The sequence below is a fragment of the Peromyscus leucopus genome, chromosome 5 (genome assembly GCF_004664715.2).
Source record: "Peromyscus leucopus breed LL Stock chromosome 5, UCI_PerLeu_2.1, whole genome shotgun sequence".
NCBI lineage: Eukaryota > Metazoa > Chordata > Mammalia > Rodentia > Cricetidae > Peromyscus > Peromyscus leucopus.
The window spans coordinates 120,199,384-120,219,617 of record NC_051067.1 but is presented as its reverse complement, the minus strand read 5'-3'; the positions used below and the strand labels follow the sequence as shown (position 1 = coordinate 120,219,617).

At 46.6% G+C, this 20,234-nt stretch overlaps 1 protein-coding gene across 3 annotated transcripts; it reads left to right on the top strand.

The window, feature by feature from the left end:
* The first annotated feature begins 7,620 nt into the window (after positions 1–7,620).
* On the top strand, positions 7,621–18,955 carry Sdr42e1 (short chain dehydrogenase/reductase family 42E, member 1). Of its 3 annotated transcripts, none has more exons than XM_037206295.1 (3): positions 7,621–7,741; positions 16,906–16,999; positions 17,839–18,955. In XM_037206295.1, exons 2-3 carry the CDS (start codon positions 16,932–16,934, stop codon positions 18,950–18,952), a joined length of 1,182 nt encoding a protein of 393 aa, XP_037062190.1. In that variant the 5' UTR covers positions 7,621–7,741; positions 16,906–16,931; the 3' UTR covers positions 18,953–18,955. The 3 variants fall into 3 exon arrangements, with proteins under 3 accessions (XP_037062190.1, XP_037062191.1, XP_028731551.2); XM_037206296.1 differs by lacking the exon at positions 7,621–7,741 and adding an exon at positions 7,749–9,359; XM_028875718.2 differs by lacking the exon at positions 7,621–7,741 and adding an exon at positions 9,892–11,449.
* Positions 18,956–20,234: the final 1,279 nt, after the last annotated feature.

The following is a 20,234-nucleotide window of genomic DNA, read 5'->3' as shown; positions in this document are numbered from 1 at the left end:
TTTTATCATAACTAAGGAAAACTATAATTATAACTATCTAGTCTTCAACTCCATCAAAACCCCAGAAGGATATACTATTACCTGAGTAAACAGGAAGTGCCTTGCAAGCAACTTGTCACATACAACTGCAAGAAGCATCGCCTCTTTCTGGCCATATAGCCCAAGGTCATGGGAGGAATAAACACCACTACACTATTCTGGTTTTCTTTTCTGTTGCTGTGATAAAGTACTGACCAAAGCAATTTGAAGAGAAACTCACTTTATGATTCCAGGACACAGTCCATCACTGAGGGAAGACAGGACAGGAACAACACACAGAAACTGGAGGCAGGAACTACTGTTGAAGGCTACTTCCTAGCTTGCTCACTGGGCAGTTCTCAGACATCTTTCTTATATTTCCCAGGCCCATCTGCCTAGGGATAATGCCACCCACAGTGGACTGGGCTCTCCCGCATCAATCATTACTGAAGACAATCTCTCACAGACATGGACACAGGCTATTCTGAGCTGGGCAATTCCTCAGTTGAGGTTTTATCTTCACAAGTGACTCTAGGTTGTGCCAAGTTGACAACAGAGACTAACCAGCACACTGACCACTGAATTTCAGCCCATGAAAAAGAAAAGGGGACAGGGGACAATGAAGTCTTTTTAACATCTGATGCAGGAATTGAACACATCATTTCAATCACACTGTACTGGCAAGAACTTTGCCACATGTGCACACTTACTACAGTGAAGCCTGAAAAGTATAGGTTTTTTATGAATGACTATGTAGGCCAGTAAAACACTGTCACTGTAGAAAAAAGGAAAGACGTACTTTGGGTAACAACCAACAATATTCTAGGAAGTACAATGTGGTTGCCCTACTTGACACCATGTTTTTTATGTGTTCCCAAAACACCTTCTTTTGGGTATACTATCTAACACGTTCTATATTTTTTCTGTCCTAACATTAAATGAGATCAAATTCTATCTGTGTTAGATCAAATATTGACCTCCAAAGTGTCCACATCCTAGTGTCTAGAACCCAGAAATATAATTTAATATGGCAAAGAAGGCTTTGAAGACATGGCTAAGTTACAGATCTTGAAGAGGTGACTAGTGAGGGTTATCAATATGGTCACTAAATATACTCACAAATATAAATAAGAGAGTGAACAAAAAAGATTAAACTCAGAAGAGAGAAAGGGCATGTCATGTGATAATAGAAGAATTTCAGCTTCTATGCTGATTGGAAGTGTAAGGGCCATGATGGGTCAAGAGATGCAAAGAATAAGCTCTAGGGTTGACAAGATGGCTCAGCTGGAAAAGTGCTTGCCACTAAGCCTGACCACCTGAGTTATAGGCCCAGGACCAATACGATGGTGGAAAGAGAGAACAAATCCTAAAAGCTGTCTTCTTATCTACACACACACACACACACACACACACACACACACACACACACACACACTCACACTGAATTTAAAGAACACAGCTCTCGAAATCGGAATAGATAAGAAAGAAAATTCTCCTGAAGCTCCTCCACAGGCAGCCACATCAACACCTAGACTAGTCAGGTGAGAATGACTTCCAACTGTGGCCTCTGGAGCTATAAGAGAGTAGAGTTAGGGCTTAAAGCTGCCAGACTTAACATTAATTTGTAACAGCAGACACAGATAGGACTAATAATCCAGTTCCAACTAATCAGCAGATGCCTTCCAGCTATACTGAGAGAGTAAGAGGCCATCACAATCGGTGGCTAGCCAAACAGAGTCTTCCCTGAGACTGTCAGTAGAACAAAAACCTCCCCTTCTAAAGAGTCTAGGAAACAGCTTCTGGCTTCGACTGCCAACAAAATTTTATCTTTTTTGCCACAGTAAAGAGGCCATCCAAACATTAGTAAAATGAGCTGAGAGATCGCTAAATCCACCTTCTGAGTTTCCAGTCACAGGAGCCTAAAATGTTTAACTTTGATTTGCCAGTAATAGGATGAATTTGTGTGATTTTCAATTAAAAAATGACTACCTTAGCTGGTACCTGTGCTCCTCGGTTCCTGAAAGCACTAAAGAGTGAAGTGGCAGGCGTGAGCTTCAACAACTTGAGTGCCCTTATTTCTTAGGGAAAGGTACCAATTGGATAGTGATAGGTCATGTTACCATCTCAACCAACCACTGAAAGTAGGACATGGGGCATCCCTTGGCCAGGAAACTCGGGATAATGATGATGATGATGATGATGATGATGATGATGATGATGATACGTTTCCTATTTTCTTTTTGACATTTTCATGTATGAATATAATGCATTTTAGTCCTTCTCACTCCATTATCTTGTCTTAATTCCCACCCTTCTCCCAATGAAACCCTTCTTCTCAACAGCTCCGTGTGTGTATGTGTGTGTGTTTGTGTGTGTATGTGTGTGTGTGTTTATGTGTGTGTATGTGTGTGTGTTTGTGTGTGTATGTGTCTGTGTGTATATGTGTGTGTGTGTGCTTGTGTGTGTATGCGTCTGTGTATGTGTCTGTGTGTACATGTCTGTGTGTACGTGTTTGTGTGTATGTGTCTGTGTGTATGTGTCTTTGTGTATGTGTTTGTGTGTATGTGTGTATGTGTGTATGTGTCTGTGTATATGTGTCTGTGTGTATGTGTTTGTGTGTATGTGTGTATGTGTGTGTATATGTGTGTATATGTGTCTGTGTATATGTGTGTGTGTGTGTGTTTGTGTGTGTGTACAGTGTTTAAATAGGGCTGCTTGCACCAGCCTTGGGGTGGTTATTTAATGGAGTGTAGAGCACAGGCATCATGTCAATGCTTCACTGACCGAAGTGACTTCTCTTCCCCCAGGCACCAGGAACTACCAGTAGTTCCTCCAGGAGAGGTGGGCCCTCATAAGCCCCACCCCTTTCCACACTGAAATGTTGATGGTCCTGGTCCTGTGTGGGTCTTCTTCGGGTTATCACGGCTCTACAACTACAGTGAGTTTGTGAGCCACGTCCGGAAGACACTGTTTTCCTGCAGTCCTCCCCAGCCTCTGGCTCTTCCCATCTCTCTGGCCCCGCCCCTCATGTGATGTTCCCTGTGTCTTGATTGAGGGGTGATGTAGCTGTCCTCATTTAGGGTCAAGCACTCCACACTGCTTGCTCTCTGTGCTTTGACCATTTGTAATAACTGTCCATTTGTATATTAATGGTATTAAATACCATGTGTATTCTCTGCACTAAAAGTCATCCACTGCAAAAAGAGATTTCTCTGGCGGGGTACTGAGAGCTGAGCTAATCTTATAACATGAAGTTTTAATCAGCACTATTTAAATACGTCATTTAATTTGTACTGAGAAAGGCAACCATTTTAATAAGATATTGCAAAGTTTTTTTAAAGGAAAAAGAAAAACCATTGACCCAGATAGGATGCTTGATAATTCTTAATAAGTGCTATAAATGCTCATAAAAGAATGTGAAGATGCTTAATTGCTGAATAAATGAAATATAAACATTCATTAAGTTACTCAGAGAGTTCTTTAATATGTAGTGGGGAAATCATTTTATCAAATGCACTGTAAGTAATAAATGCTTATTTCCTTTCCTAAAACAAATTAATTCTTGAAATTGTTAACCACCATTTAAATGTTGCTTGACTTTTGTCTATTTGTTTCCCATCTTTTAATTTTTTCCTTGTTTGTGTGAGGAAACACATTCCTCTGAGAGAGCGCAGCAGAGAGTGCAAGATGCCAAGCGCAGGGAGTTGGGACGGAGACTGCGGCTTTCAATCCCAGCCCTGCCGTTCAGGATTTCTATGTTGGGCCAAGTCACTTAACTTGATTGATTTCCAAGGGGTGTGCGGGACGGTGACTATTTTTAAGGTGTGTGTGTGTGTATGTATGTGTGTACATGCACTCGGGTGTGTTCATGCGAGCTTGTGTGTATAGTGCATGCACGTGAGTCTATGGATGGATACACGCTTGCTGACTTGAGACGGGGTCTCTCACTGAAACAGAAACTCCGCCTTTTGGCTCAGCAGTCTGGCCAGGGAGCTCTTGGGGTTCACGGGTCTCTGCCCCCCACACACCTCCCACGCCAATGTTAGGATTGTGACAAGCACAGCCATGTCAGCCTTGTACATGGCTGCTGAGGATTCACACTCAGATTTGCAGAGTAAATGATGTGCCCACCGATCCCTCACTCCCCAGCTCCGAGAGTGGAGTCGCTGTGATACTAGGTCACAGCACTGCCAGGGCAGTGCTTTCCAACCTGAACTGTGGCTGGGAATTACTTGGAGATTTTGCTAAGGTATATCAGGTCTAGAGCCATTCACAGCCCAGGCCCAACTTCTGCATGGTGCTGATAGTATTGCTCCAAACTTTAGAAAAGTGAGATTTTGGGGTGTCGATCATGCCTACAATGATCCCTTTTATATTGTTTTAACATCTTTTTTAGTTACATGGGTGCAAGTGCACATGTATCATGGAACATATGTGGACACACAGAAGACAGCTTTCATGAGTCTGTTCTCCCAGGAATCAAATCCAGGCGCCCAGGCCTGTGCATCACACGCTCTTACCTACCGATGCATCTCTCCAGTCCTCACAATCATTTCTTGAGTAACTGGGCCAGCTCACAGTGATGGGTCACAAACGGTTCATGTTGGCCATCCTGCCTCCTCTGCCAGCACCACCACCTTGGCACGTCAGATTATAGTAGAGGGTTTCTGACCCGTGCTGGGTCGAAAGAACATCTCACCTGCCTGGGGATTTGAACACTGACGACTAGAAATGTGGCATTTGTTCATTTCACAAATCTTAAAAATGGGCTAAGAGCAGGGAAGGGATTGAAGAATTTTGAGATTTTTAAGGAGGATTATTGGGGAAAGCCCCTTCTATGGTGACTTTGGAGGCCATGTGTTGAAAAGGACAGCATAGCGGGTGGAGAAAGCTTGAGTCCTTGAGTGAGTCCACAGCACATGAGCACTCTGCTTCCCTACAGGCTGAATCTGATGGAGATGAGAGGAAGAAATACATCTTTATTGCACAAAGCCGCTAGGTTTCAGGGATATTACAGAAGCTAGCAATGCCAACTGAACACATACAGTTGTTCAACCCTCCCTGGAATCCTAAATATTCCCCTACTAGACTTAGGATGTTCCCTTGGGTTTACCTCCTCCTATTCACTACCCCAGAACTTTAACATGAGAGTTTGTGAGAATTTGATGACCTAATAGGTGTGAACATGGTTCTCAATATATAAAATGATGCAAAGCTCTAAGGAAGCCTGCCAAAAATGTGATCTTTCTGAAATGCACCACCATCTAGATGTATTAATGAGAAAAACAAAACAAAGTGACTGTTGACATGTGAACTCACATAAGGCCAATTTCTTTCTCTGGTCATTTCTAGCTTAGATTTCTTATTCAGGCTAAAATCTACTAACGAGCAGTGAGAACTCAGGGAGTAATTATAAAGTTCATAATTTTCCTTTCAGATGTAAATGTTTATATTTTAAGAGTCCTCAGGGACAGAAGAATATTAACATTTAATATAATACTTTTCATGTTTATCCACACAGGAAATGTGGGCGTCCCCTGGAGGATCCTGGGATTGCACACAGGAAAACAATCTTCTATACTGCGTTCCCAGGGGGCCTCTCTTCCATGGCTGCTGGTCTCAAACGCACATAGCTGGGCTCCCAGCCCCAAGCATGCTTCATCTTCTATTTTTTATGTCCCAAGGAGCCACAGAAAAGTTGTCCCTGCAGACCACTGAGTACATCCCTGTCTCCATCTGTAGCACGAATCTTCAAAGGTCTTAATAAAAACAAATCCGGAACCAGGTATTAGAGTGAATGCTGGAAGACCAGAGAAGCAGAACAAGCCACAGTCACCTCACCTTGCCAGTTCCTCAGCTGATACTGTTTCCTCAAAGTGGAAGCCTCTGTGTCCTTATTCGGAATCAATCTCAGAGGAACTGATGCTAAAAGCCAAGCTTAACTAGGCTAAAAGCTTCTAGTTCCTGGTTTTCAGGACTTATATACCTTTCTGCTTCCTGTCATCACTTCCTGGGATTAAAGGTGTGAGTCACCATGCCTGGCTGTTTCCAGTGTGGCTTTGAACTCAGAGATCCAGATGGATCTCTATCTCCCAAGTGATAGGATTAAAGGTGTGTGTGCCACCATTTTCTGGCCTCTATGTCTGTCTAGTGGCTGTTCTGTTCTCTGACCCCAGATAAGTTTATTAGAGTGCACAATATTTTGGGGAACACAATATCACTACATCCATCTCCTGAGGCCTATAGCCAGTTGCATCTGAGACCAACCAGCCAGGAAAGCCAGGATCACATCAGCATCTTGGCTTTCTTCATCCACCTCCATTTATTTTCGTGTCCTGGGGCTTGAGTTCACCCTTGTGTTTTTATGCACATTTTAAGGAAAAATGAGCAGTAGATGACATAATTCATGTGAGCCCCTTTGAGTCTGAATGTGGGACCAGTTCTGTTGACAAGAAAAGCACATGAAGTCAAAACCTCCAACCTTCCAGTTACCAAAATGAAACCCTCTGGCCCAGGGTCCCATATAAGGCACATGCTCTGTGAGATATGTACACAGACTTGCAGCTTTCCATAAACCCACAGCTCTAATGAAAAGGCATCAGGTCTTCCTAACAGGAAGGACACTAACTTCCTCTCCATGTGGCTTCTAAGTCCTTCAGGAACAAAGGATTGTCCTGGCTCAGTACACAGTCGATGGTCATAGTATATGGAGCTGAAAAAATAGAAAATCAGGGACACAGCAAAACATGTGCACACATAGATACCAAAGCTCAGAGAAAACAAGGTTTTGAAAGGTATGAGCAGGGGCTGGAGAGATGGCTTAGCAGTACTTATTACTCTTGCAGAGGACCTGGGGTCTGTTTCCAGAACCTACAAGGTGGCTCACAACTGCCAGTAACTTCAGTTCTAGGAGATCTGATGTCCTCTTCTGACCTCCTCAGGGACCAGACATGCATGTGGTGCACAAACATGAAGGCAAAACATTCATGCACATAAACTAAAATATCTTTAAAGATACTTGGAGAGTGAATGTTCCCTTCCTTACAGACCTTCATCCATCACCCATCCATTCTCTACCCAGTTGTCCATCAAACCATCCACCCACACATCCATCCATCCATTTACACACCCATCTATTCACCTGCCCATCTAGCCATACACCCACCTCTCCACCAACCCATCCACTCACCCATGCCCCTATTTACCTACACACCCATCCACCCACCTATCTTTCTATCCACCCCACACCCATTCACTCATCCACATACCCACCCATCTACACACCCAGGCATCCACACACCCACCCATCCACATACCCATTTATCCACCCACCCATCCACCTACTCATCCATACATTCACACATCTGTCTATTCACCTGCCCAGCCATCTTTTTCGTCCACCCACCATCCATCCGAAGAAACAGACTAAGCTGAATCCCTTCTTTCATCAGGTCTGCACTCATTAGTGGGGTTACACGAAGAGACGGAAGCCTGGAAGCAGAAGCTGGAGGTAGGAAGAGCTGCAGCAGCACAGGTGAAGATTAACAAACCACAGGCTCATCATAGAGATGCCAGGACCTCCAGGCTTCCTAGACAACCCCGGAAGTGGCTTCCGGAGCCAGTTTGACAGCTTTTGCTCCAGAGCCGGGTTAGCGAGGCACCAGAGGCTGGCTGAGTCGGCTCTCCTCTGTGCATCTACAGGCCACCGCTGTCGTCTGCCTCTGTGAGTGGATCGGGGTCTCGAGGGCTGTCGTCGGCCTCTTCTGGGATGGCAGGGCAGTCCTAAACGCACTTTGGCCGGGTTTATGACAGGAGCCGGCTGAGGGTAACAGGTGGCAGCCAGCGGAGGGTGACAGAAGCTGAAGGTGACAGTTGAGGCTAATAGTTGGCGGCTGAGGGTAACAAGTGGCAGTTGAGGATGACTAATACCTGCTGAGGGTGACAAGTGACGTCTCTGGGATATGGTTGTGAGTAGCACCAACCTAGGTGGCAGGGGCATGGTCTTCTCTGTGCTCTCTGTTTCCAACGTGCTTGTTCAGCCCAGCCATCTAGAATGTCGAGTCCGTAGACATCAGCTCTCCTCTTTGGCTTTTTGGTTTAATTTTACAGACAGCAGGCCCATGCAGAGCCTCCCACAGGCACAGAGCCAGAATCAATTCAAAGCTTTCTTTAACATCACGTGGGGAGGGAGAGACTGTGACACTCTCTTTGTGACAAATGATTTGGATTTCTCAGTTACAGTGGCAAACTGAGGTTCCAATTAAAATGATTTTTTTTAATTAAAAAGGTACCTCTGAGGTGTGTGGTAGACCAGGTGTGTGAGTCATACTCACAAGGAGCCACTGGGATGATGGCATGAGCAGGGCTTGTCCCAACACCAATCTTGGGTGCTATACATGGAGGTTAAGAGTCAGCCAGAGCTGATTCAAGCTCTGGGTGAAGCTGAGCCTGCGTGGTTGTGAGCAAGGTATCAGGGCTGTCTTCCTCATCTCTGAGACTCAGAGGAGTCTATTGCTACCTCGGAGTTGTGCTTAAGCATCAGTGGCACACCTTTAAAACCCCTTGCCTGTGATGAACAACAAGTGTGGCCGTAGTCGCTGTGATTTGCATTGTAGGGAGGCGGAGGCAAGGGTTCAGGGTCACACAGATAGCTGGCAGTAGATCTCAGTCCCGGATCCGTTTCTCATAATTCCCGGTGTAAGAACTTCAATGCTGTGTCACGCACCCCATTGCCTGGGAGTCGATGAGGCAGCTTCTCCTTTGCCCTCCTGAGGCATTGCAGAATGTGCTGGTTGTGAAACCACACACGGTTCAGATCACTGGGGACTCTGTACCTATTGCTTCAGGTCATGGACTCTGCCCAGCTCTCTGGGGCTGCGGTGGTTGAGACATGAGTGATAGAGTCAGACATCCCTTGGCCCCAGTGGGATACATGGATCCCTGTATCTACTCCTCACCTAAGGAACTTGGAGTGGATGGGCCTCTGGGCCTCAGTTTATTCACCTGCAAAACAGTACCTGCTAGTTAGCACTGTCTCTTTAGGGTAGTGATGAGCACTTAGTAACATAATTTGATAAACAAGTCATGGGGCCATGCCTGGCACATTACCGCAGGCGATGCCTCTGTGGTAGGATGGAGTAGCAGGCAGGCTGACCTGAGACGGAAGGAGGCATGGGGGTAGCAGAGAGGACAAGGGCTATTTGGAAAGCTGTGGAGGGTTCACCCTGCCTGTCGAGATCACTGATCTCTAGTCTACCAGATGCTCCTTGTCCCTGAAGACGGTTCTAGCGAAGGAGTCTACATTCACAGAGAGTTTCCACAGTAATTTGAAAAACGGATTGGTAAGAGCAATCATAAAATGGTTTGGGGGATGGGAAGATGGCTGAGCCGGTAAACCACTTGCCATAAAGTGCTTGTCATACAACCGTGAGGACCTGGGTTTGATCCCCCGGATGGGCACTAGCCATGGTGGCGTGTATGGGAAACCCTAGTCCTGGGAAGGTGGAGACAGATGGATCCTTGGGGCTCACTGGCTAGCCAGCCAAGCCATATCAATAAGTCCAGGCAGTGAGAGACCTTGTCTCAAAATAATAATAATAATAATAAAGGCTGGGGCTGGAGATAGCTCAGCAGTTAAGAGCACTTACTGCTCTTCAGAGGACCTGGGTTCAGTTCCCAGAACCTATATCTGGTGATTCACAACCCTCTGTAACCCCAGATGCAGGAGATCCATGGGCACCTGGGCATATATGGCAGAAACGTACACAGGCATGCACAATCACACACATTAAAAAAATAATAATAATAAAGTAAAAAGTAAAGAAGGAGAGGGGGTGGGGGAGGGAGGGATGACTCTGGAGAAACAACAGCTAAGGGTAAGCTCTGACCTCCACATGCAGGCACGCATAAGAAAAAACAAGGCTCCATTTCATTCCTTTTTGTGAGCACTGTAAAGAATTGCAAGTGCCTTTTGTGTAACAGCTATCTAGGTGAGGGGAGTGGGAGTGGGGGGTAGAAAGACCTGGCCCACATCCGGTGATGACCGTGACCGCCCACCAGCCCCCGGTTCCATGCGGCGCCGTCTAGCCTGCCCTCTAGACTCTGCTTCACCGCTCTTTCACGTCAGGGATTCTCTCTGTCACTGACAGCTACATCTTCGTCGGTGCTGCATTATATTCAACACAAATACTTCCTATCCACACCCTTCGTGGAACACAAACAGCACCAGTTCATAAGCCCTGTCACCTCAACATGTTTCCCAGGACCCAGGACCAGAAGGACATTGGCCTCTTATAAACACCTTTTCAAAAACCGAAGACACCTAATTATAAGGTCATACCCCCCTGAAGGTGTTTTAATTTTCCTTATGATGAATTTGGGGGAGGGGAACCTATTTTTTTTTTTTTTTTTTTTGAGGCACAATCTCTCTAGCCCAGGATTTTTTCAAGACAGTCTCTATAGCCAGGGATGAACCTAAAGGGGTGATAAGGGGTGATTCTCCTGCCTCATGCTATCCAGGGCTGGGGCAACAGGTGGGTGTTTTATCTATATAAAAACAGGTTTTTTGTTTGTTTGTTTGTTTGTTTGTTTGTTTGTTTTTAACAGGCCGGCTTTGAACTCTCTAGCCTGAATCTCTATCTCTACCTCCAGAGAGCTGGGATTACAGGCTTGCACTGCTATGTCCTATTTATACAGTGCTGGGAGAGGGAACCCGGGGCTCCCTACAGGCTAAGTAAGCCCCTACCTGCCAAGCCACATCCCCAGCCCAGCTGCTGTTAGCCAGACTCTTTAGACAACTTAGCTCCGTGGTTGAGTATTTGCCTGGCATACACGGCCCTGGGTCCCCTCCCCAGCACCTATGAAAATAAAGGTCACATCTAGCATGAGGGCATCTTTTAGATGCTGTTGGCCAAACGCTAATTGTGTCTGCATTGAGCTGTGATGCCAGGGGGTGAGTGGTATCATGGCTTTGAACCATGGGGCTGGAGGAACAGTGTGCATAATCTTAGGTTTTTATGACTGAGCCTTAGATTTAATTAGGTCTTCATAAATCTAAAACACTCCCGGTCATATTTCATTACTTTCTGCCTCTAACTCCCCTGTGAGATGTCAACTGTTACCCTCACTTTACCTTAGCATTATCAAGAGGTTCAGCGGATTTTAAACTTCTTTCTTTCTCCTGTTGGTAATTAAGATTCCTTTTTTTTCCCCCTTAATCATGTGCTTAACTTTAACCTGTTTCTGAGAAAATGACAGCTGGGGTCAGATGCTGCCTCCCCCATCCCAACATAAAAAGCAATTACTGAGCAAAGCTGCGTTTTGGAAGAGCCTCCAAGCAGTTGCAACCATCCAGGGTGACCCCAGGAGGAGTCAGATGGAAGCTAAGTAATGAAACACAAGTTCCGAGTATCTGGAAGTGGGGAAATGGATGGTGAGATACTGTATATTCCTTCTCCTCCTGCCTTAGCCCTCAAGAGGATTTCCTGGGGGTTCTATGGATGGTTTTTGCTGAGACCTCACACACACACACACACACACACACACACACACACACACCGTCTCTCTCTGTGTATGCAAGGCATATGTACACTTGTTTTGGTGTATGTGCATATGTAGGTATGGGTGTGTGCTGACTCCTGTGCACATGGAAACCTAGCATCAACTACTCTCCACCCTTTTTCTTTTCTTTTTTTTTTTTTTTTTTTTTTTTTTTGTCAGAGCCTCTTACTGAATGTGGTGGGGCTCCCTTTTTCAGCTAGACTGGCTGGCCACTGAGCCCCCAGGGTCAGCCCATCTCTTGCCTTCCATTACTGGGCTTCCAGACACACTCAGCCATGCCTGGCTCTTGCGTGGGAGTTAGGGATCTGAAGCTCCCCACACTTAGGTAGTAAAGCTGATATTCCCAACCTTTTTTGAAAAAATGGGCTTATTGTTGTTATGGGTGGTGTTACTCCCTAGGGCATCCTTTGCGGGCCCGGACCTCAGAAGACTTTCTGGACCTGGAGGCCAAGCTTTGTTTCCATGCTTGTTTGCCTTGCTAAATTATGAATTTTTTTAAACCTTTCTCTATTGGCCCTCCCATAGGTCAGTTGGGCAGGTTCTTGCTTCAGATCTCTCTGGAACTAGCTGAAAGATAATAATGAGTAGCATCAATAGGCTTGGCAAGTTTCTGAGGCACTCATGACTGGACATTCCTGACCTCTGGGATGTATGGTTATAAAAGCAAAGAACAATTCCAAATATTCCTGTCACAAGTTTCTATTTGGACTCTTAGAGGCCTTATCCATGTTTGGGGGTCCCTTACAGTGGTATTCTTTTGGGGATATTTAAAATAGTTTGAACTCTGTTATCTGTCATCTTGTTAGTCATGATGTGTGTGTGTGTGTGTGTGTGTGTGTGTGTGTGTGAGAGAGAGAGAGAGAGAGAGAGAGAGAGAGAGAGAGAGAGAGAGAGAGAGAGAGATCTGCTTGCCTGCCTGCCTGCCTGTCCGTCTGTCAGAGGATAACCATGGATGTCATTCTTCAGGTACCACTCACATTAATATTTTAGGCAGGATCTCTCACCAGGATCTAGAACTCTTCAGTCAAGCTAGGCTGGCTGACTAGAGAGCCCCACAGATCTGCCTCATTCCACCTCCCAGCCTGGGCATTGCAAGTGCATGCCATGATGCCCAGCTATGTTTTCACATGGGATCTGTGTGTAAACTCAGACTCTTGTGCTCAAAAGGCCAGCACTTTACCAGCTGAGCATCTCAACAGCCCCCATAGGTCTTCTTGCAAGGGTGATTTCTGCCTCCAGCTTCTCCCGGATGCTACCTACTGTGGCCTCCATGTCTTTCTACCCCCTCTCCTTGGTCCCAGCTGAGTATGCTGGCCCTTAGCCCTCACCAACATCCCTCCCATGTAGCCCCTCATCACTTCTTACCTGGATCCTGTTCAAGCCTCTCCCTTCCCTAGTGGAAGCCCACGCTTTATCAGAAAACATGGCTGCTCTGGCAGTTCCTTCCGTAAACCAAAAGTTTCCTATTATCTACGGTATGGAGTTCAGAGTTCCCAGAAGGGGCCTCAAGGCTTTCCCTCTGCCAATTCCAACTATCCTCCTTCTTTCACAAGCATATCTGCACATGATGGCCTTGGGTTACATCCCAGCAACTGTGGACCCACCCAGCACTCATCCAGCTTAGCCTTCCACATAGACTTCCATTTAGATGTGATGTGCCCCAAGCCTGTGACAGCCCTCCACTTTTCCTCAGTCTTCCTGAGTCCTCCTGGGGTCCAAACTCAGCTCTGAGATCCCTCTTCCAGGAAGTGTCCCTTGATCAGTCAGAATCAGCCATCATCTTCCATGTCCCTGCATGGAATCTGCATGTCACTCAGAAAAGTGATTTTCATCTCATGTTTGGTCTTGTGTTATGACTGGCATCTTCAGTGTCTCCTCTGATCTAAGTTCCACTCCCCCTGGCACCATGGTGGGAATGTGGTGGCACCTTTGGGAGGTGGGACCCAGAGGAAGGACTTTAGGTCATTGTGTACCCTTTAAGGAAGTGACAGCCTCGGCCTCTCTTGCTTGGCCCCTGCACTCCCCGGCATGATGTGCTGCCCCATCATAGGCTCCAAAACCACAGAGCCAACTGGCCACACTCCTGCAGCAGCTGGGAGCCAGAACACAGCTCTCCTCTTGAGAAGTCTCAGGTACTTATCTTGTCCTTTAGACGTTGGCAGAAGTCTCTGTTCCCACAGTAAGCGCCTTGGTGTCAGAGCCCTATGTTACTGGGCCTGGCATCTGTCCCACTCTGTAACTCAGCATTTCTTTAGGAAGTTAAAATGGTAGCATTAAACAGCATGGACCACAATGACTACTCAACCCCTCGGGGCCCTGCTCCTTTGTGTCTGTCACAGTTTTACTAAACTGGCTGTGTTTTGTGTTGTTAAGAAGCATCCAGAAGTTTAGCAAATGTTTATTGGGAATCTGTCCATGTCTGAGTTCAGTGAAGGAGTGCCCTGGTGGAAAAGGAAGGACCCCTTTCTAGTGAAATTTTCATCCTAGGGAAGGAATGGGACGATTTAAAAGCACACAGTTAGCCATGAAGAAGGCAGAACAGCTGTAGGGTAAGGAGAGCTGAGATGGGTGAGCAGAAACCTCTCTGAGGAAGACCTTACTGCTGAGGAAGCGACACCTGGCCAGGACCTGCAGACACCATCCATGTGTCACACTGTGCTGAGGACAGTACGCCAGGGAGCCTGGCATGTTGCTGCTGAAGCGCAGAGAGTCGATGGCAGAAGAGCGGGCGTTGGAGACAGGTCATGGAGGTGACGGTCCGGAAGTCTGGAAACATCAGTCAATAGTCCCCAGCATGAGGAATAAAGTCAGGGAAGGGTGTTACACAACAGAATTAAGGACATTTGCTGTCATGGCCACTCCAGTTCCAAGTGTGAGCACTCTGTTTTCAGAAAACAAGATGGGGATGTGACTCAGTGGTAGAGCATGTGCCTTGCATGTATGAGAGCTGTGTTCTAACCCAAGCTCTGTGAGAGAGAAAATGGCTCCGTGGTTAAGACCACTTTCTGCTCTTCCAGAGGACCACCCAGATTAGATTCCCAGCACCCACACGGCTGCTTACAGCTGTCTTAATTACTGTCCAAGGGCATCTGACACCTCCTTCTAACCCCCACAGGCACTTCATGCACACGGCACACATGAATACATACAGGTAAAACTCTCATACACATAAAAATAAATACATATATGTGTGTACATATATGTGTGTGTGCATACGCATATACATTTACTGTTATAAGGTTAGCACTTTATACATTAAAGAGGTGCTCATTCATGCCTTGGTCTTCACAAATTTCCTTGTAACATAATGGTGGCACTTGCTTCGTGGAACCCAGCCGCCATCCTCCGCACCGTTTTGCCCAGTTCTCTGAATGGTTCTTGCCTCTGTTCCTGGTATCCTCATACCTCTGAGACTGTTGGTGATCCTTATCTACAGTTGTGACTCTTTGTGAGTGGTCCGGTTAGCCTCACTGGCTAGAGACACAGTGCACAGATTTCTAGAACATGTTGACCTCTGTGACCCTGTGTCTTGAGAGCTCTAATCATGGCTGTAGAGGAAATATTGAATTGACACACGTCAGAGCTTGGGAGAAAGAAAACAAGAAATGGCATCTATGGGGTGGCCGCACCATGTGGTGTGTTTGGGGGGTTCTGTCTACATTATCCCTTCTTGTCTTTGTAAGCTTGCGAGCATGTCCTCAGCTCAGCTGTTTGGATGAAACCACAGGCTCAGAGCAGTCTACTGACTTAAAGTCATGGAACTAAAGAGAACCCAGACACCCTTCTCTTTCCTCAAAGGCCATGTTTCAGGGTTAAGAGTGTGGGTTCATGGTGTCCACTCTCCACTGGGTGCACAGGAGAGTTATTTACTCTCGGCTGGAAAACAGGGTGATAATGGTGCTTTATTTGTTTGTTTGCTTGTTTGTTTGGTAGCTCACATGCTCATAATGTGCCCAGTGGGCTGTGTGACACCAGTGGTCTGTGTGACACCAGTGGTAAGTGCCACAGCGTATCTCTCCTTGTCCTCACTCTCCCTCTGCTGTATGCTGCTGCTTTTCTAGAAGTATGGAGACATCCGGAAATAGAACAGCACACAGCTTACAGGAAAGGGAGGTTTAGAGAAAGCAGAGTGTCTCAGCCAAGCTCACAAATCCATCTCAAGGCTAAAGCACCCGCCCTGTGTTCCTGGCTGCTCCCTACAACCTTGTGTTATTATTATTATTATTATTTTGGCCTGTGCGCTCACACTGATGTCACACAGCTCTTTGCACATGTGTCCTTCATCCTGTGTCACCCCAGCCCATACTGTTCCACTATCATCTGGATCGTGCTCTTCCTTGTTCCAAACCATCTGCGTATGCAGTGGTCAAAGTCATGGGCACCTGGCTAGGAAGGGGCGGTGGTTGAACCTGCCTAACCATACCCAAATATCTCCATTGAGAGAAAGAGGGGGAGGAAGGGAAAGAGACCTGAGGAGGGTGAATGTGTGTGTTTCCACACCTGGGAGATGAATGTGTGTGTTCTCATGCCTTGGGAGACATGTGTGTCCCTGGATCCATTTCTCTCCTATGTGGAATAAGATTTCTAGCCCATTTTTGTTATGTTGAGATAAAATAGTACTGGGCTGTGAGACGAATCTGCATGAGAGCAAACAGATGAGGCAGGAGACAGAAGCAAGACACCCATCCCAGCCCTGTCAAATGTACTGAGTGCTCTCCCTTGAAGCGCTTGAAAGCTATCTAGGGTGGAGGGTATGATTTGCTACAGAAATGAATTTCTCTCTCTGCTTTTAAGGATGGAGTTAATAAAACAATATCAAGGAAAGCGCACTGCAGACACCAGAAGTTTCTGCAGAGTTCCATCTTGGCTTTTCTGGTGCCAAGAGGAAACCCTTTTCTCAGCCAGTTTTAAATGAATTCTTTCCAAAGGCCCGATCAGTTCCAAAAATCAGCAGTAATGCCTTACACTGAAAAGGTGCTTCGTGGTTTTGAAAGAACCCCCACACTCTATTTCTTTAACCTTAACATTGACTTTGTCAAGTAGGCAAGGAAGACGTGTCTATGATTACATTTCTTAGGCAGGAATTGGAGGCCAAGAAGTGAGGAGTATGGCTAAAATAGCAGAGGTGTGGCTGGAGCCATGTGTCTCAAAGTGTCTCTGTTGTTTGGTTTGGGATTCTCAGCGCTGGCCACGGAACCAGAGATTCACCATTCTGGGTACGTGTGCTACCACTGAGTAGCACGCCAATCACATTTTTCTTCTCATTAGCTCAGAACGAAGGTGAAACATATTCATACGGGGTCATAATGTTGTGGCCTTCTCTTGCAGGTCTGGTTGTCCCTTTGCTATCCCAGATGGACTCCACAAGATTCACAGAGGAAACCGTCCTCATAACGGGAGGAGGCGGATATTTTGGCTTCCGGTCAGTTCATCTACAAAATATCCTCATGGAATTATTTTACTGCATGGTTTTCAATTTTCACGGGCTTTGACATGTTTGTATAGTGCTAAAATAAAAGCGAACTCTGGTGTTCACTGCTCAGACTTGAAAATTGAAAAAGCACAGATTTATTCCACTTCAAGAAAAAAAATTATTTTCAAAACCTGTAAATTGGGGCCTGATGATTATTCATTTCACCAAAGATAATTTTTTAAAGCTGTATTCATTTCTCTTCTCATCACTGTGACCAAACACCTAACAAGAAGCAGTTTAAGGGGGGAACATTTAGCTGGACTCGTGGTTTAAAGGGATACACCCCCTCTCGAGGGAAGGACACGACAGAGGAGTGAGAGGCAGCTGCTCGGGTGTCCCTGAAACCCAAAAGCAGAAAACCAACAGGAAGCTGGGTCTGTCTATCATACGCAAGGCCCGCCTCTGGTGGCCCACTTCCTCCAGCAAGGCTCCAACTCCTAAGGTTCTATAAACTTCCAAAACAGCAGCACCACTAGCTAGGGACCCAGTGCTCAGTGACCTGAGCCTCTGGGCGATGATTCACATTTATACCACAGTAAGTATTCTGTCACAGAGACGTCACTGTCATTTACGTTGTGGAAAGGATTCCTGTTGGCTTTGTTGTTTGTTGTTGTTTGTTTGTTTTCAAATTTTAAATAAGACCTGCAGCAATGAATACATAAGGTAAGTGACTCAGGATGAGTTAACAAGACTTGGGTAAGCCCAACCTTATGGCAAGTTATTTCATATACTTTCCCCGGACACAGCTGGAGGGTGCCCTGATCTAACGCTGATCTTTCTCGCCTCAGCCTCGGCTGTGCTCTGAACCAGAAAGGAGTCCACGTGATTCTGTTTGACATCAGCCAACCTGCCCAGAACCTTCCAGAGGGAGTCACGTTCATCCGTGGAGACATCCGCTGCCTCTCTGACGTGCAGACAGCCTTCCAGGACACTGACATTGCGTGTGTGTTTCACATCGCCTCTTATGGTATGTCTGGGAGGGAGCAACTGAACAAAACCCTGATTGAAGAGGTCAACGTGGGCGGCACAAACAACGTCCTCCAGACCTGCCTGGAGAGAGGCGTGCCCAGGTTAGTCTACACGAGCACGTTCAATGTCATCTTTGGAGGTCAAGTCATCAGAAATGGGGACGAGTCTCTGCCTTACCTGCCTCTTCACCTGCACCCGGATCACTACTCCCGGACCAAATCCATTGCAGAGAAGAAGGTGCTGGAAGCCAATGGCTTGGCCTTCAAGCAAGGCCATGGCGTCCTTAGAACCTGCGCACTAAGGCCCGCTGGCATCTATGGGGCCGGAGAACAAAGGCACCTTCCCAGGATAGTGAGTTACATTGAGAGGGGCCTGTTCAGATTCGTGTACGGCGATCCCAACAGCCTGGTTGAGTTTGTCCATGTGGATAACCTGGCAAAGGCTCACATTCTGGCCTCCGAGGCTCTAAAAGCTGATAAGGGCCACGTTGCCTCTGGGCAGCCCTACTTCATCTCAGATGGCAGACCTGTGAATAACTTTGAATTCTTTCGGCCCCTGGTTGAGGGCCTGGGCTACACGTTCCCATCCCTCCGCCTGCCACTCACCCTCATCTACTGCTTTGCTTTCCTAGTGGAGGTGACCCACTTCATTCTGGGTAGGCTCTACAACTTCCAGCCTTTTCTCACCCGCACTGAGGTTTATAAGACTGGCGTCACACATTATTTCAGCTTAGAGAAAGCCAGGAAAGAGCTGGGCTATGAGCCTCAGGTGTTTGACCTGCAGGAGGTAGTGGAGTGGTTTAAAGCCCACGGTCATGGCAGACGGTCTGGAGGTGAAGACTCGGGGTTTATTCTGTGGGATGGAATTCTGGTCCTCCTCTTGGCGCTCTCTCTTCTTACCTGGTTTCCTTCTTCCACAGTTCTGCCTGTGTGAAGAGAAAACAGCACATAGGAGCTGAGCCTCCTCCCTGGGATGGTTTTCAAGAATGCAGGTTTTTAAAGATGTTTCGCTTTATTTGGTACCACTCCCGGGTCTTCAAATTACTACTTAACAATGAGTCGTTAAACCCCACGGCCAGGGATGGGCTACCTCCTTATAAGTGGTTGGTCAGGGATGCTCCTGAGGCTTCCAAAACAATGTTGGCTGTTGCCGATGCTCTTAGTTGCCCACCAGAACTAGAGAGTAAGAGTCTATTACAGAAGGCACCATACACTTTAACTACAGCACATAGAAAAAAAAAATCAAGCTGGAACGAAACTGGATGCATCCTCTCTGCTTGCCAGATTCCATCGTGCCAGAAAGTTCTCTGCAGGCTGCTGGAGGAGAACAGTCTTACTCAGCTGTAGACCTTGCATCCGGCACCACCAATGCCAGGCAAGGCATAACCTCTGGTGCAGCAGAGGTGTGTCTGTTAGGGTAATAACCAACTACTTCCTAATTGAATTGGAGACCAGCTCCACGGGAGCACATTTGCTCCTGGTACTGTAAACCTGGCCAGCAGCTCATAGCTAGAGAGGTCATAGCCAAGTGAGGCCTTCAAATGTTACTTTGCTAGACAGAGAAGCTGTACCCATAAAGCCGTTTTCTGTATATTTATGTGTATACCCATAGATTAGTGCTGCTCTCCGCCGTGATCAGAGAAGCGTCTCTCTGTAGTGGTCAGCAGTTACCTTCCGAGACTCGTAACTGGTCCAAGTGCTGAGAATAAGTAAGTGTTGGATGTTCGCCCATAGACAGGACATCTGTATCACCTTCTCCAAGTCTCATGGGGCTCTGTAGCAAAAGCGGTGGAAAGAATGTAAAAGCTGGAGGAAGGAGAGGAGTGTTGGGGAGTCAGTCTTCTGAGAGTAACATGGCTCCTGTCCTCATGAACAAATGGCAGCTATGATTGCCTTATCTAGACCACACAAGATGGGGCCTGGCACCATTCTGCCATGGGAGGGAGAGGAGCTCATGATACTGGTCCTCCCTGAGGAGCTGAGGGCGATTGGTGGTTTCCAGGGAGGGAGAGACACTTCCTCTAGAGGTATAGTCATGGCTAAGTGGCCCCAGGCTCCTGTGAGAATCTTAATGAGAGAGAGAGAGAGAGAGAGAGAGAGAGAGAGAGAGAGAGAGAGAGAGAGAGAGAGAGAGATGGTGTTTATTTAGAAAGGAATCTAGTAGGGAAGAGATCTGTGGGAGTGGGACCAAAGAGGGTATGAGGGTGAATATGTTC

Bases quoted from the DNA above. Each gene is read 5' to 3' on its own strand.
- Sdr42e1 (XM_028875718.2), top strand. From the start codon at position 11,407: ATGAAACACAAGTTCCGAGTATCTGGAAGTGGGGAAATGGATG. The intron at 11,450-16,905 runs GTGAGATACTGT...CTTCTCTTGCAG, and splicing joins TGGAAGTGGGGAAATGGATG to GTCTGGTTGTCCCTTTGCTA. The intron at 17,000-17,838 runs GTCAGTTCATCT...TTCTCGCCTCAG, and splicing joins GGCGGATATTTTGGCTTCCG to CCTCGGCTGTGCTCTGAACC.